Source organism: Astatotilapia calliptera, chromosome 17 (genome assembly GCF_964374335.1).
Source record: "Astatotilapia calliptera chromosome 17, fAstCal68.1, whole genome shotgun sequence".
Taxonomy (NCBI): domain Eukaryota; kingdom Metazoa; phylum Chordata; class Actinopteri; order Cichliformes; family Cichlidae; genus Astatotilapia; species Astatotilapia calliptera.
The window spans coordinates 4,340,574-4,358,075 of NC_137438.1; the positions used below are offsets into that span (position 1 = coordinate 4,340,574).

A 17,502-nucleotide genomic window follows, 5' to 3' on the forward strand; every position below is an offset into this window, starting at 1 on the left:
TATGTGCAGACCAGAATGCCAACGTATATTTTTGGAGATTGTCGTGTTGAAAGAGAACACGAGAACCCAAGTTTTGCTGCTGACTACTTTCAAAATCTTCTCATATCTTTTTTTCATATTTACTTTGGGGACGGTATTCTTTGGGTTGTGGATGGATTCATTCTTCAAACATGAGCAGTATCTCTTTACCCAAATAGACCTAGTTTAGTCTCATCTGACCACAGGTCATGCTTTTGGTATAAATAATTTTTCTCCAAATTGTCCTTAGCATAATTCAGTCAGTGCACCTGGATTAATGTATGTGGGTAGCGTTCTGAACAACCTGCAGGCATTCCAAGGATGCTTTATTAAAACCAGTAAACAATGAATTTACAGTAATCCAGATGTGATAAAATAAAGGCATAAATAACAAATATCAATCCAAAGCCTGACACAGTAGAACTCAACCTGGTGATCCAAGTAACAGAAATAAGAACGAACCAGAGATTTAAAGTAAGCATTGACAGTGAAGACAGAGTCAAACGTTACACCAAGGTTCCTGATAGAAGATTTAGCAAATGTGGCAAGAGAACCTAAGTTGTCATTAACTTAATCTGTCACGGGCAAAGACAAGGACTTCCTTTTTCTTTTCATTCAGCTGGAGAACATTTTTCTTGTTTTTGTCCTTTCATGAATCCAGAAAATACATTCACGTGTCTTGTGATATTTTCAGTAAACACTTAACTCTAGAGGTAATACCTGAGAAGTCAGTCAGATTAATGCTCCCAACAGTACTCTAGAAATAGATGCAAATTCACTGGCAGTGTTGTGTAAAATCTGACGTCATTTTACAGGGTTTACATATTTTATAAAGTAGTGTTTAGCATTATTAAATTAACAATCAGTGACTATTTCGAGATGTTATATCCCATCTTATGTCCCTTCTTAGTAGCATTAATTTCGGTATTTTTATGTCCACCTGAATATATATCTATGGCAAACATTTGAATTATTTCTAACTTTGCTCAATGTTACCCCTTTTTACGTTTTTATTTTGCCTTTTTGTGTTATTTGATTTGCTGCAGAAAACACAATAAGAGTTGCACTGAAAAGATGACTGTGGCGAAACACATTTTCTTTGGAAGCAAGGCAGCATAGTGAAGCTTACTTCTTTTGTGGTAATGAGTAAACTACTCAATAAGTGACTTTGAATTACAACCTACTGTCAATAAAACATTCATAGTGTGTCATAGATTGGTTCATTGGAATGAGCCTGTATGAGGCAATATTCCCTTATGTAAATCCTGCTTGTGTGTCAGATAAGGAGTTCCAGTATTTCCTGGATTGTTGCATGAGAATCCAAAGGCTCAGTTTAATTATTAATTACTATTTATCTCTGTTATAAATAAGCAAGGAATAAATGTGTGTGTGCATGGGCTGCTGAAAAACAATCACATCTAGCCACCTTTTTTAGGGCATATGTAGGACAAGAGAACATTAATCATGTTTTCAATAATTGGAGGCTGTGGGTGGAGTTCATGTGGCAGGTTGTGGGCCACGACCATCTCCCAAGCATCCACCAGATGGACATTCAGTCCTTTGAACATGGCCCTGAGCACCTTGTCACGCTGCAGCGAGTACCAGTCGCTGTTAGTGATTGTCTCATAGAGCGTCAGATTTTTTGGGTTTGCAGTCCGAATGACAACCAGTGTATCTGGAGCCCTGGACAGCAGCCGCACCACCGCCCTGCGGATGCTCTGCAAACGCCGGATGTAGACCTCAACGGGGAAAGTGCTGAAGTGCGACCAAATGCCAAGAACTACGACGGTATCGCTGCCTCCAGTCAAGCTGTCTAATTCGTTGGCAATATAGCGCAACTCGCTGATTGGGACTTTGGAAAACCTGATAGGAGGACCATGGCAGCGGTATGTCACCAAGATGTTGTTCACATAGTCTAGAGCCATATAAGGTCCAATTTTTTTCTGGCTATGCAGGTTAAACTCCTTAAGATCTGAAAATAATACAGAGAGAATGATTTAAGTTTCACTGTGAAAAAAATCAAATTGTTGCCAGAGAGGTTTGTGGAGCAGCTACCTGGTAGTGTTGCGTTAAAGTATTCAAACCACTGCCTGACGGTGGAGTCTCCGTATATATGAACCACCTTTCCTTTCAGACACTGAGTGATAGCTGAGGAAGTGTTGAAGTGAGGAACTCTGTGGCCACGTAATGCTCGCCACACACCGTGGAAATAATACCCAGAGGGTCTAGACTTCACAGTGCGCCTACTCACCATGGACCAACCTGAGAAGACGTTAAAAAATAAATAATAGTATATTTTTAACCAGCTGATAAGTCTAATCTTACTGTGGCAATCATGCGTAAGTTAAGCAAATTCCAGAGAAAAAAAGCCACTCTACCATCATACTACAGATGCAAGACTTCACACCACTATATTAGTTTTGGAACAGTTTAACCCTGTGGCCATCTACATGAAATCATGGCAGCTTTGAACATATCATAATCTGTCTTGATTGTAAACCTTACAACTCACCACATATGTGGATGTTGAAAACTTGCCTCAAACTGAAGATTAAAGAGAGAGGGTGCACTTCATTCAGCATTTTATCTGCTAAGTGCAGCTTGTGTTGTGATCAAAACATTTTGGAAACTAGTCAGAAAAACCAAAAACCTTATCTCTTGCTCATGGTTCATTTATGACACTCTTCTGTTGCAGCTACTTTTAAATTGCATCTGGAAGGTCCTGTTATAATCACTTACATTTACTTATGGACCTTAAATTTGTGCAGAGAGCACATCCAGTGGGAGATCAACTGGAACTGTAGTCACTGTTTGACATTTACAGGTTTGTGCAGGTGAATTCCTGAAGGACAGCTGTACTGTAACATTTTGGGAAGTCTGAGTATATCCACTGGAAACTGAACATGTAGTATGTATCAGCACACAACTGTGGGCCCACACACAGTGCAAAGAAAATTGTGAGATCAAGACAAGTTGTGTTTTGACACAGTTACGAAGACCCAGCACTGCAAGGGCACAGAACATGGCTTCCAGGGAGTGATCCATGTGTAGCAGTCAAGCTTCTGAAGGAGCACTGAAAAAAACTTCTTAGGGATTATCTCTCCACATGAACACTAACATCGCATCCAAAAACTTTTAGCTTACTCCATACTACTAAAAAAAATGTAAAAAATTGGAAAACTTGTAATTTACCTTTAGTTTTTGGCAAAACAGTGACACAGGAAGGTCCTGAAGCTGGAATGGAGACTTTCATGTTGACATCACTGAGGCAAAGCACACGCAACAAAATGATTTAGATTGCAGAGAACAAAACAAAAATACCCTTTTTTTTGCCCATTTACCATTAACACAAGTACAGACGAAGTTTTCTTCATATCCGAGTGAAAATAATTAGCTTTTTGGAAGAAAAGCCTCAAAACCCACTTTTTGCCTCGACTTTAGAAATTCCCCATTTAGGTCACACAGATAATGTGGCATATACACACCTTTGAAAAAGGGTCTCTGTGGTCATGAGGTTTTTTTTAAGCCTTCCTTTGGAGTGATTGATCCTGGTATCACAACTCAGATTCTTTGGCTTGTAGCAGAACCACGGCTCGCCTGTACTGAGGTCAGTGTAGTTGCACACAGGCTGCTGGGTTGGACGCAAACATACGTTACAGACAGTAGTTTCATTGATGTAGCCTGAGCGGAAGAAGCTCTTGAAGTAAATCCTGTCAGGGTGTTTTCTGGTCAGACTGCGCAGCACTGTGATTGCCTCACTGGGGTGAACCAGTGTTACCTGGGAGGACAAAGAATGACATTCCTATTTGTGTATTTCCCTGTGGATTGGCATACAGCACAGCTAAACTTCCCTTAGATCATGATGACGTCATAATGATCATGCCTCGGCATACTGCTTATGACAAGAACAAATGGTTGAAGTTAAATATGCAAACCACACTTTTAGACATCATGTATATCGATGTATAGTGGTCATCTTATCAGTATTAATATGGTTTTAGTTGCTTTAGAAATCAACAAGCAAAAGAAGTACTCCAAGAGTGCAAACCGCTACCACACCAGTGCACTCTCTGAGTATTTATCTGTAAGGGAACAGAAATACATTTTATATATATACATTTTTTTTCTTTGTTCATTTTAAACATACTTTTAGAAGTTTGAAGATTTGACTATTTTCTAAGAAATAGAAGTTCAATTTGGATTTGATGGCAGCATCTCAAAAAAAATTGGGATAATGGAAAGAAAAGTGGAAAAGTGAGCTCTACTAAAACACAGTTGGATTTGGCAGTAATTAGATTAATGGGCAACATGGTAGTAACATATTTGGGTATAAAGAACATTTCAGAGAGGCCCAGTTTCTTTGAATAAAAGAAAATATGCAAAAATTACAAATTGTGGAAAAATTTCAGAACAATGCTCCAAAATGTAGGATTGAAAACACTTAGCATATTTCGGCACCTACAATATATAATATCATCAAGCATCTTGGAGAAATCTCTGTAAGCATGGGATAAGGGGAAAAAATATTAGATAGCTATGACCTTCAGGCTTACAGACAGCATGCATAATTCTGTCATGGAAATCACTGTGTGACCCCAGGAACACTCCCAGAAATCACTCTGTGAACACAGTTCACCATGCAATTCACAAGTGCAGGTTAAAGATCTATCCTGAAAAGAAGACGCAACATGTGAACATGATAAAGAAACACCACTATCATCTCTGGGCTAAGGTCATTTGGATTAAGACAAAGTGGAAAAAACTGCTCTGTGGTCATATGAATTGAAATTCTAATAAAGAGGAAAGGAAACATGTTAGTAGCACTCCGTTCAAAAGCCTGCTTCTCTGATGTCAGGCGCACCACATTAATGCTATTGGAACTGGCAGCTTGCACATGTGGAAAAGCATCATCAGTGCTTGGTGGGAGGATCCGTTCTTCTACAGGTTTTACAGGAATATATGCTCCCATCTAGATGATGGCATTTTCATGGGAAGACTTTCATGTTTCAGAAAGAGAATGCAAAAGCAAACAGTGCATCTTTTGCAACATCATGGCTTCATAGTAGAAGAGTCACATACTGCTTAATTGGGCTACCTACAGTACAGACTTTGACCAACATTAGGAAAATAAAATGAGGCCTGTTAAGCCACTAGAATCCTATATCAAGTGAGGATGATACAAAATTTGGTTTCCTTAGTTGTTAAAAGAAGAAGAGATGCCACACAGTGGTAAACACGACCCAGTTCTAACTTTTTCAACATGTATTGCTACCATTAAATTCAAAATGACATTTTTTCTCCTTACAGCAGGACATTTTCTCAGTTTAAACTTGTTATATTGTTCTATTATGAAGAAAATCTTGATTTATGATATTTGCAAATCACTTCGTCCATACTTTTTTGGAAGTGAGGTTGTATGATGTATCACATAATATTGATGCTTAAAGTTGGTTGCAGTAAGAGTCATGCACAAAAATGTGGTCTCGGCTTTAGAGTGTGGCTTTTTGACTGGGTGCAGTTGAAGTTTTAACAAAGTTTAAAGTTAAACGTGACAAGTGCCAAATTAGAGCTAACTTCCATGTCCTTTTAGGACCTGAAACCTTTTTTTTCAGTGTTTATAGCTTGGCTTTCAGATTTAGTTCATTTTATGTCAAGTGTGAATTGTGTCTGATTGGTTAGATTCTGTTACCATTTCTGTGTTTTACTTTGAAAGTTGTCTCCTGTGTCTGAATTTTACTTCCCTATCCTTATTTTAATCGTTTGCACCTGTGTCTTGTTTAGTCTACTATCTTGAAATGAGAATCCTACCTTTGTCTGAAGATCATATTGTATTAAAAAGGAAGGTTGACTGAAAGACCATGATCACATTGAAATTCAGTTTTAGCATCACCTCAACCTCTGCGTTTCCTTCCCAGGGTAAATAGAACACAGCAGAATAGGAGCCATTGAGATGATCCACCACTTGCCCTACCACACCTGCACCAAGAGTCGGGTTATGGAGCCGGGCAAGTAAAACGTCTCCCCCAAATTTCTTTGGAAGCCCCTGGAAGTCGTACATTTTGATCAGAATCTCCAGGTTATCATCTTTGTGCCACTCTCCGTCTTCCCTCCCTGAGAGAATGGTGAAGCTGCTGTGTGAGGGATCACTGGTCTTGCTCAGGTAATGAGGAAATGGTAAAGGTGGAGTTTCAGGCCAAGCGATGGACTTTAATAGGAGGTGTTCTTCACGAGTCTCCTTAAGGGACAGTGGTTGGAATTTGCAGAAGTCATAATGTCTGTCTGCATATGAGCTATGGATGGTAGATTTCACAGTATTCTGAAAATGGGAAACAGAGAGAGAGCACAGCAGACACAAAAATCCATCAAATAAATGGCCAGCAGTTAACAAATTACAATAAAACGTTTCTCTTGAAATTGTATTTCCTACTTTCATGTCTTATTTGTGCCAATACAAATGTCTAATGATCCACATCTGCTTGATCTTCAATCTTCAGTAAAATTAATAAACTATTCAGTGAAGATGTCAAATACAAATGAGTGCACTAAACCCGAGCTTGTTCCAATATCTGAGTTACTTCAGGTTTGTCTGGGTTAACATTAACATTAAACTGACAGAAAGAGATGATTTACCATGAACATGCACTTTATCACAATGTTGGCTCTATTTAGGACAATGAGGCAACAAAGCCAGCCATCTTTCCAGACATCCATCCTACAGAACAGTTCCAAGGGCGTAATTTGTGGTCCACGGTCAATTCAATTGAATTTTATTTATACAGCACAAAATCAATACAAAAGTCGCTATACAAACAAAGTGCTTTATATTGTAAGATCGATCCTACAATAATACATATAGAGAAGAACCCAACAATCGTATGACCCCTTATGAGCAAGCACTTTGGCGACAGTGGGAAGGAAAAACTCCCTTTTAACAGGAAGAAACCTACGGCAGAAGCAGGGTCAGGGAGGGGCGGCTATCTGCTGCGACCGGTTGGGGAGAGAGAAGGAAGACAGAGATTAATAACAAGTATGAGTCAATGCAGAGAGGTCTATTAACACATAGTAAGTCATGTTGCTTGCCCGTGACTCATGGTTTAATTTTCTTTTGACCTGGACTTTTACAGTAAAGATTAAAAATACACTGCAAGAGAAAGAAATTATGACAAAACTTTCAAATTACATGGATGGATACTTCATCTATTTTTTTTAAACTAATGAGTACCTTCTGAGTAGTTAAAAAAAAAGATGGTCGTACTAGATAGATTTTTGTTGTTTTTCAACAAAAAAACAAAAAAAACAATGATGTTTGCACATTTTAACTGCACAATATTTTTGATGCAGCCCATATTATGGAGCATGTTAACCTTCTCTTCTTACATTGTGAATACAAATCATTATTCAGAGAGTGGGTTGTAACTGCTCTTCATTGATTGTGCTTACAAGTAAAGAGAGTTGGAAGCTATCTGGTGAGTGAGCTTCAGCGTGTCTCCTCAATCATAAGGGGGCAAACCTAAAAAAAGGTTTATGGAGTTACCTTGTCCTGGTAAAAGGGACAAAACAAATAAAACTTGAAGATTCTGTATATTGTTTCTCATTCTTTTGCTCAGTTAGTGTAGGTATTTAGTTTTACCAATGGGTAAATAGGAAATAAGACTTCCCCTCCTTACAGTGTAATTGCAAATGACTATGGAGTAACTTCTAGACCTTTCCTATCATATACGACAAAATACACATAATGGAAAAGAATTTGTATTTGACAATGAGAACAGCACAGTCGATTGTAATAGATTTGAAAACTTTTAGTAGTATACTGTGGATTTTAAACATTTTTACTGAAGCAATATTTAAAATAATTATTTGTGAAATATACTCCTATTTTGTTACTTTTTTCAAAGTTTATAGTTAAGTTGTCAGATTAGAAATTGTATTTTTTGTGTAAGAAGCCATTATGTTGCTATTTAAGGTGCCCAAGGCCATTTTGTACAAACATTTTTTACATGTGTTTCCACTCACAGTGACTGTGGGACTTCTGGAGAGGTGTATAATGTATGGAATGTGGGGGTATAATCACCAATCACTTTTTAAATTGGTTTAGATTTATTTGTTACATGCTAGGTGAAAGAATTACTCTCGTATCAGGACTGGTGGAAATAAGATAAATACACCTGTTTACAATGCTTCTTGGTTAGCACAGGTAGACATTTATTTGCCACATAGAGTTCACAGATCAATCCTTCACCATCATGTCTGCTGGTTATATTTACAACATTCCAGTTAAATACAGAAACCATTGGCAAGAAAACTACACTGCTAATTTTGAAATGTAAAAAAACAAAACAAAAACAATGCCTGTCATTAAATGAAACTATTCTAAAAACACAGTTCTTGAACCTTATCTCACTGCCTAAAATGATTTAAGTCCCAAATAAATGAATAAAGAGACATGCAATTAGTGGGGTTAGGTTAACTGGTGATTCTAAATTGTCCATAGGTGTGAATGTGAGTGTGAATAGTTGTCTGTCTCTATGTGCACGGTGCACCCTGCCTCCTCCCCAAAGACAGCTGGGACAGCCCTCATGACCCTGAATTGGACAAGCGTAAGAGAAAAGATGTATAAATGAATGAAAAAACAATTCCTCACCTCCAGGATGTCCATGAAATCTATCACGAAGCTTAAGGCAAACACGACCAAGAATAGGAAGATGCAGCCATACCTTGGAAGGCATGTGCAGACCTTTCTTTTATAAACTTGGAATTTCATGATCGATGAACAGTACTCATCTTTCCCAGCTCACCTGGTACAGGTAAAAATTAAAGAAAAAAAAAAGGGTTGGTAACTATTTATTCAAAAAGAAAAGAAAAGAAAAGAAAAGAAAAGTTCTCATAAAACTTCTCATAAAACTTCTCTGGAATCATAGAAGATGATGAACATCTGCCAGCTAATAAACATGGAGTGATTTTTCATCAAAATATTTGAACGTTATAATGATTGCGGCCCAGCCTGTAAAATATAAATGAGCTTTCAACATTACTCATAGGTGTAAGCAGATATTTATTTATTTTGGCTGTTTATGATTATTTGGTACTTTAACCCTTCAGTACAACAGCAGCACGTTTTCCCTGCATTTAAAACAATATAAAACTAAAACAAGGAAAATGGTTCCTGTATAAACTACTGTGCATTTCCATATTCATCTAGGTTTTCACACACACGCACGCACACTTATGACAGCTGTAGTTGAATTTCACAACTTTGGGATAAATAAACATAAATGACATATGGTCTTATCCTAACAAATATGACCTCGCCATGTTTGTTTTTGCGGATAACTGACTCTAGTTATTGTAGGGGAGACCGGGGATAGTTGTAACGTGGGTCAGTTGTAACACTTCCAATTTCTCCAATCAGGGCTAAGTTTCAAATGATGTGATTAATCCTGTGCATGCCCAACTCAGTTCTGCTATCACATGTGAAAAATCAGCACATTTTGTCAAACACAAACAATTTAACACGAAAAAAAGTAATTTGTATGCCAAAAAGTAAGTTTTTCTACTTTATTTCAATTTCTAATAGCATTATCTGCTTTGCAGTTAAACTCATCAAACTTAAATTATGTTATTTGTATGTCTATGGGGATATATTCTGTGTAAGTCTTTAGAGCTAATGTTTTAGCCGTTGGCTGTAATGTTAGCTAGTTCATGGCTATAGGAGTCTGGGTCAGTTGTAACAGCAACAGTCTGGGTTAATGCAGATGTTACAACTTACCACACTATTACTTTAACTTATATTAAACAAGTTGGGGCAATGACATCAGCAGAGAGAGGTTCACTGGTCACCTTTGTATATGCGGTTAATGCCATTGGGAACAAAATTCCTCCACTGTTTGTGTTCCCACACATACACATTCCCACACTGTGTCAGAGATGGACCAGTAGGAAGTACTGGTAGTGGAAATAAATCAGGATGGGTGCAAGAAACAGATTTCCTCATCTTTCTGAAGCACTCTGCAAACCACACCAAGGTAAGCCATGATAAAAAGTAATGGAATTGCGATGCTGGTGAACAACTAAATTTTTTCAGCTTCATTGTTATGTTCAAAATTGGTGCAAGAGTTGTAGGTTATAATGCCCACTGAGCCAATGAGGCCAAACGCAAGGAAGACCAACCAAAATTAATGAAATATTCAGTTGCAGAAAACAGAAAATTCCATAATTTGTCTTTTTTGGGGGGTTGGAATATGTTCAAAAGCTAGATTTCTGCATTCTGTCACACACACACACACACAGCTACATAAATGGCTCTAAGTGCATTCATGTGTTGAATAAACAAAGATTACATGTTAATGTTTTGTTAGTACCCTTATTTCATTGTGTTACATTTCACCCCGGGATATGTTACAACTAACCCAGACTATGGGGTTAATTGTAACATTTCACTCTTTGTGTTTGAGGCCATACCATGCAATGGGTAATTGTGCTGCAGAGAAAATAGCTGCACTATTTAATAGCCGAGACATGTAAATACTTTGCATTACATTTTGAATCCACTACCTTAAAAGAGCTCCAATTTACAGACAGAAATGTCAAAAATGTTACAACTATCCCCGGTCTCCCCTACTTAAGTCTTTCTTAGCACAAAGCGTGACTCACAGGTTTGACGTGCTGCAGGACCTGATCTGTGCCGTTCTGGACCATTGAGCCTGCTGATTTCCTGGAGCTGGGAAAACGACACGTCGTACTGGGACCAAACTCAGACTTCGTCCGTCTTAACTGTTACTGATAGCTTTACATTGTATTTGTGTGTTAATATTTTAAATCCGACAGGTCGTGATTTCTTAATTCTTTCTCCACAGCACCGCTCACTATCGTTATTTCCTGTTTATGTGTGACGTCATGCGGCGCCACTTTCCACGCAGGAGGATAGAAAAACATGGACAGGAGTACTTCAGCATTGACTTGGATTTTGTTCTTACTTGGCCAGTAGTGTCAGTGTGTTTCTCTCTATACCCCTTTGCTTTTACTGAGTATTTTTTTTACTCTGTGGGATGGAGGATGAGAACGGCACAATAACTGGAAGAGGGGAGACTCTCCACAACCACGTTGGGTTCCTCATCAAGCACTCCTGCCCCCCCACACATTTTTACCTCTGAACATGTTCTCCTCCTACAAGGCCTTTCACCACCTGATTATTGTCGTGGCTGTACAAGAGAACATTTGCTCACTCTTTGTCACTCCTTATTTCTGGGAATTGCGTCCAAAGGCTGGCTCCAAAACCCCTCTAGATTATGGATGTCAAAAAGAAGAATATCCCCACACCTGGATCCTTCATCGGAAACTCTATGTGGAGTGCAACACTACAGGCCAACTTCAAGCCCATACGATAAGTCACCATCAAGTGCTACCAAGGAGATGCGCTGTCCCCACTGCTGTTCTGCAAAGGCCTCAGTGAGATCATGAATAAGACTGGCTACAGCTACATATATACATACAGTGGGGCAAAAAAGTATTTAGTCAGCCACCGATTGTGCAAGTTCCCCCACTTAAAATGATGACAGAGGTCAGTAATTTGCACCAGAGGTACACTTCAACTGTGAGAGACAGAATGTGAAAAAAAAATCCATGAATCCACATGGTAGGATTTGTAAAGAATTTATTCGTAAATTAGGGTGGAAAATAAGTATTTGGTCACCTCAAACAAGGAAAATCTCTGGCTCTCACAGACCTGTAACGTCTTCTGTAAGAAGCTTTTCTGTCCCCCACTCGTTACCTGTATGAATGGCACCTGTTTGAACTCATCATCTGTATAAAAGACACCTGTCCACAGCCTCAAACAGTCAGACTCCAAACTCCGCCATGGCCAAGACCAAAGAGCTTTCGAAGGACACCAGGAAAAGTATTGTAGACCTGCACCAGACTGGGAAGAGTGAATCTACAATAGGCAAGCAGCTTGGTGTGAAAAAAATCAACTGTGGGAGCAATCATCAGAAAATGGAAGACATACAAGACCACTGATAATCTCCCTCGATCTGGGGCTCCACGCAAGATCTCATCCCGTGGGGTCAAAATGATCATGAGAACGGTGAGCAAAGATCCCAGAACCACACGGGTGGACCTGGTGAATGACCTGCAGAGAGCTGGGACCACAGTAACAAAGGTCACCATCAGTAACACACTACATCGGCAGGGAATCAAATCCCGCAGTGCCAGACGTGTTCTGCTGCTGAAGCCAGTGCATGTCCAGGCCCGTCTGAAGTTTGCCAGAGAGCACATGGATGATACAGCAGAGGATTGGGAGAATGTCATGTGGTCAGATGAAACCAAAGTAGAACTTTTTGGTATAAACTCAACTCGTCGTGTTTGGAGGAAGAAGAATACTGAGTTGCATCCCAAGTACACCATACCTACTGTGAAGCATGGGGGTGGAAACATCATGCTATGGGGCTGTTTTTCTGCCAAGGGGACAGGACGACTGATCCGTGTTAAGGACAGAATGAATGGGGCCATGTATCGTGAGATTTTGAGCCAAAACCTCCTTCCATCAGTGAGAACTTTGAAGATGAAACGAGGCTGGGTCTTCCAACATGACAATGATCCAAAACACACCGCCTGGGCAACAAAGGAGTGGCTCCGTAAGAAGCATTTGAAAGTCCTGGAGTGGCCTAGCCAGTCTCCAGACCTCAACCCCATAGAAAATCTGTGGCGGGAGTTGAAAGTCCGTGTTGCTCGGCGACAGCCCCAAAACATCACTGCTCTCGAGAAGATCTGCATGGAGGAATGGGCCAAAATACCAGCTACTGTGTGTGCAAACCTGGTAAAGACCTATAGTAAACGTTTGACCTCTGTTATTGCCAACAAAGGTTATGTTACAAAGTATTGAGTTGTATTTTTGTTATTGACCAAATACTTATTTTCCACCCTGATTTACGAATAAATTCTTTACAAATCCTACCATGTGGATTAATGGATTTTTTTTTTTTCACATTCTGTCTCTCACAGTTGAAGTGTACCTCTGGTGCAAATTACTGACCTCTGTCATCATTTTAAGTGGGGGAACTTGCACAATCGGTGGCTGACTAAATACTTTTTTGCCCCACTGTAAGATCCCTTGAAAAATTATATAATGAAACTTGTGGATACTTACTAAAACAATATATGAAAGTAATGAGAAAGTGGCCACTTTCATGAGTAAATCATGTAAGCCTTATATGATTTACTCATGAAAGTGGCCACTTTCATGAGTAATCACATATACGTTTTTACTATTTCTTTTCCATATGGGCATGCTTGACCTGAAACATTTCTCAGATGAAAGGGAATGCAATGTTTAATCCTGACTTAGTCTGAACTCAGTTATTCAGATGACCATTCAGACCATGCAATGTGTACACAGTATTAAACCACAGTTTAACTCTTTTGTCCCTGTCACGGTCCTGGGTCAGTGACCCAGTGTTTTGAGTTTCTTGTGCCTCTGAGTTTTTTGTATTATGTTCTTAGTTCTCTTTGTTGTCCCAGCTTATTCTTTAGTGTAGTGTCTTAGTTTGGTTTTCTTGTATTCTGTTTAGTTCTCTGAGTTGGTGTTGTCTGTGTTTCTTAGTTGCTCTGTCTCCCCTAGTCTAGTTTGCGTCTGTGCTAATTCCTGTTTTACTTTGAAGGTCTATGTCTCATGTGAGTGTATCCTACTTTGCTCCCTTGTCTTGTCAGTTCTGATTTCTCCCAGCTGTGCTCTCCTTCTGTGTCTCATTCCCCTCGTTACTTCCCAGTGTATTTAAACCCTGTGTTTCTCTGAGTCAGTGTCGTGTTGTCCCTCATGCTGTGTGGATCTCCCTGTGAGTTTTAGTTTGTTGTTTCCCTAGTTTAGTTTATATGTTTTTTTTCCTGCCAGCAAATAAAGCTGTGATTTTGAGTTCTTCCCCTGAGTCTGTGAGTCCTGCATTTTGGGTCCACATCTCCTGCCTGCCACACAGCGTTTCATGACAGTCCCCATGATAGAACAGAGAAAACCCAACTCATAGCGGTCAAAACATTTTATATTTCTTTTTATTCAATCATCTTCCGGAAGAGAGAGACCCCTTCACAGCCCAAAACGCCAGTTGCAGGATCTCTAACATTACCAGCTCAACATGTGTCTTATATGGTGTTATTTCGGTACTTCAGACGTCACACACGTCCCACGTGACACACACAGTTTCATTACAAACAAAACTTCTTCTATTCAGTTCCTCTTTTCTGTGTCTGATTTATGAATATGCCTGTGCACTAAAACTTCCTGTGCAGCTTGCAATAACTTCCCCTTTCTAAGGTCTGTTGCCAGGGCAACCTCTCTGAACTTAGTTTCACTCTGTCTGGAGCTCATAGTCTACAAAAAACATGCAGTTTCCTTTCAGCCTGTGACCTAGTCTCAAAGCTGGCCTTCTTTTACACATAAAACAATCTAATGAGCAAATACGCATTAAAAAATATCTCTCTATTTCTTAACTGACCTATAACAACAGCTCGATCAAGAAAAGCCAAAACAGATCATTCCCTCATAGAAACCACCTTATTTTATTTTTTCCTTTTGAGAGCAACAAACACTGCTCATCTGAATATTTTTGACTGCTCAAAATAAAATTAAGCGGAACGCTTTGAAAACATCACAATGGGAAAAAACTGCTTTTAGATCTTTGTTTCAGTTGTTTCTGTGATGTATTGAAATATAATTACAAGCACTTCATATGTTTCAAAGGCTTTTATCGACAATTACATGACATTTATGCAAAGAGTCAGTATTTGTAGTGTTGGCCCTTCTTTTTCTTTTTCTTTTTTTAAATTATATTCTTATTGGAAAAAAGGACTTGTTACAATAAACTGCATTGATATTATTTAGTCAAAAAAAAAAAAGAGGCCTCAGCCAGCACCACAGGACCTGGTGTAATTTAGAAGGCTTCAGCCAACAGCACACGCCCTTGTCTGCTGTAGATGGCTTCAGCTAGCAGCACCGGCCCTGATGTGCCTTAGATGGACTCTACCAACAGCAGCTAAGGCCCTGATGTAACGTAGGTGGCCTCCGCCATCAGCACAGGCCCTGGTGTAATGTAGATGGCCTTAGCCAGCAGCACAGACCCTGATGTTTTGTAGATGGCCTCAGCCAGCAGCACAGACCCTGGTGTGCTGTAGATGGCCTCTACCAACAGAAACTGAGGCCCTGGTGTGGCGTAGATGGCCTAAGACAGCAGCACAGGCCCTGTTGCAATGTTGATGGCCTTAGCTAGCAGCACAGACCCTGATGTAATGTAGATGGCCTAAGCAAGCAGCACATGCCCTTCTGTGCTTTAGATGGCCTCAGCCAGCAGCACAGGCTCTGGTGTGCTGTAGATGGCCTCTACCAACAGCAGCTCAGTCCCTTGTGTACTCAGAGGTGGGTAGTAACGAGTTACATTTACTCCGTTACATTTACTTGAGTAAGTTTTTGAAAAAAATGTACTTTTAAAGTATCTTTATTGCACGATAGGTTTTACTTTTACTTGAGTACATTTGTGAAGAAGAAACGGTACTTTTACTCCGCTACATTTGCAAAATTTGACTCGTTACTTTTTAAAAAATAATTAGTTTAACACATTAGATAACATGCTGCCAGTGGAGTTTCCGGTAACTTTTTTACCAATCAGATGTGGCCATGCAGTGATATGACCAGTTTGAACCTGTGGCGGGCAGAGCGGCCCAAGCGTTTCAAAGTAGCGGACACACGGAAAGAAGAAACATTAAAAACATGGCAGAGCCAGTCGTCTACGCTAGAGCTGAAGAGGATGAACACCCTTGGCCTTTGTGGAGCAGGGAAATTATTTTACTGCTATTGTTAAATAATCATCATCATTACCATTGCATTAATAATAGAATCTGCAGCATTGATATTGTATTCAGAGGTTTAAACAGTGTGTGTGTCTTTTAGAAAGACTAAGTTGCAGGCTGACAGGAAGTTGCAGAGAGTTTGCAGAAGTGAAAGCAGAAGTGAAAGCAGAGTCTAAGTTATTCTGAGTAGCAGGTTAGACGAGGCTATTTGAATTACTAGGTTATTCAAATTGTCTGTTATACTTTTATATTCTTTTACTAAGCTCTTAGTAGAGGTTCTTGATTAAAACATTTATTCAACATAGTACATGTAGTTTCAGTTAGGTTATTACACATAAGGATGAGCCTCTGGTTTGGTAAAAGGTCAGAAGTGCAACGGGTGAGATGAGAGAGCATGTAAGGTCAACACATACACACACACACACTAGTTAGACTCATTTATAGGTGAGAAGTTGGTCATGTTTGTCTCTGGAAAGAGGAACAGCGTCTGGCAGGATGTGGGGCTCGTGTTCCAGACGAGACGAAGACAACGTTCTTTTAAACTGTGTTAAAAGTCATTGTGGTTTTGATTTGACGTATGTATATATTCTGTTTGTGACGTATGAAGGGGTGTCGTTAATTCAAACCCTGATGCTATAAAAATCTGTGTATGCTTTGATTAAGTCGAAGATCAAGTGCTGTCTGCGTACAGTGGTCTTCCCACGCGTGTATTCATTAAAATCAATTGTTTGACCAAGATCTTCTGGACCTGGTTGTTTGTACTCTCCTTCCTCAATTATGTGAACCTTAACACCTTACATACAAAGGATGTTTCGCTTAAAAGCAGTACAAAAGAACAGCTATGTCTTCAGCGTCAGTGTCTTCAGTGAGAGCCAAAACAACAACTTTTCAGCGTGAAAAAACTCGTGTAACCTGAGGAAACAGTAAGTTTTCTCTAAATATCTTTTTAGCTGTGGTTAGCTGGATGTCAGTCTTATGTTACAGACGCTGTGTCGAGCTCGAGCTGCGAGTCATATTTTCGGCGCTACGTTGTAGTGAGATAAGTTTGTGGGTGTTTTGTGCAGCTTCGGTTGTCCTTTTAACTGCTCGCTGGTTAGCTAGCATGAGCTATAAGCTAACAGCTAGCATGGTTAATGACGCTAGAGTTCCACGCACATGTAAACAGCTCGTCTCTACTGCTTTAACTGTTAAGACAGAAGGCAATACTGCGGCTGACAGGGTTTATTATGTGAAACAGCAGCTTAATTTAAACAGTCTGCGTTAAGCTGGGCAAACACTGCGATTTTTTTCAGTCGCGTTATTCAGCTCCTTACAGTGGCCCTGAGAGGCCAAACGGACTGCAACCTCAGAAAACACTTGCAAAAAGAAAAACGCTGCAAAAAGAAAAACGCTGCAAAAGCACACAAAGCACAACGGAAATAGGAAAAAAGACAACGGAAATGTTCCTGGGGAGACAATAACCCGACGGACCAGTTGCACGAACCAAAACATGCTAACCAGTGGCACTGGGAGACACTTCAAAGAAGTGGAGGAGAGGTAAATGTGTTGTAATCTCATGATTCTAATAATACTATAGATATCTGGAATATACACTCAAAGCTAATTCTAACAAAGATAATGTTTAATGTTATGGAACGCCAGGACTGCCATAATGAA

General features: G+C 39.6%; 1 protein-coding gene across 2 annotated transcripts; it reads right to left on the reverse strand.

Moving 5' to 3' along the window:
* Window positions 1–327: 327 nt before the first annotated feature.
* On the reverse strand, window positions 328–10,923 carry LOC113009250 (NXPE family member 3-like). Of its 2 annotated transcripts, XM_026147449.2 has the most exons (7): window positions 10,669–10,921; window positions 8,660–8,813; window positions 5,909–6,334; window positions 3,504–3,796; window positions 3,211–3,281; window positions 2,074–2,280; window positions 328–1,990 (listed from the first exon to the last, which is right to left on the reverse strand). In XM_026147449.2, exons 2-7 carry the CDS (start codon window positions 8,777–8,779, stop codon window positions 1,437–1,439), a joined length of 1,671 nt encoding a protein of 556 aa, XP_026003234.1. In that variant the 5' UTR covers window positions 8,780–8,813; window positions 10,669–10,921; the 3' UTR covers window positions 328–1,436. The 2 variants fall into 2 exon arrangements, with proteins under 2 accessions (XP_026003234.1, XP_026003235.1); XM_026147450.2 differs by lacking the exon at window positions 2,074–2,280 and having other exon boundaries at window positions 10,669–10,923.
* Window positions 10,924–17,502: the final 6,579 nt, after the last annotated feature.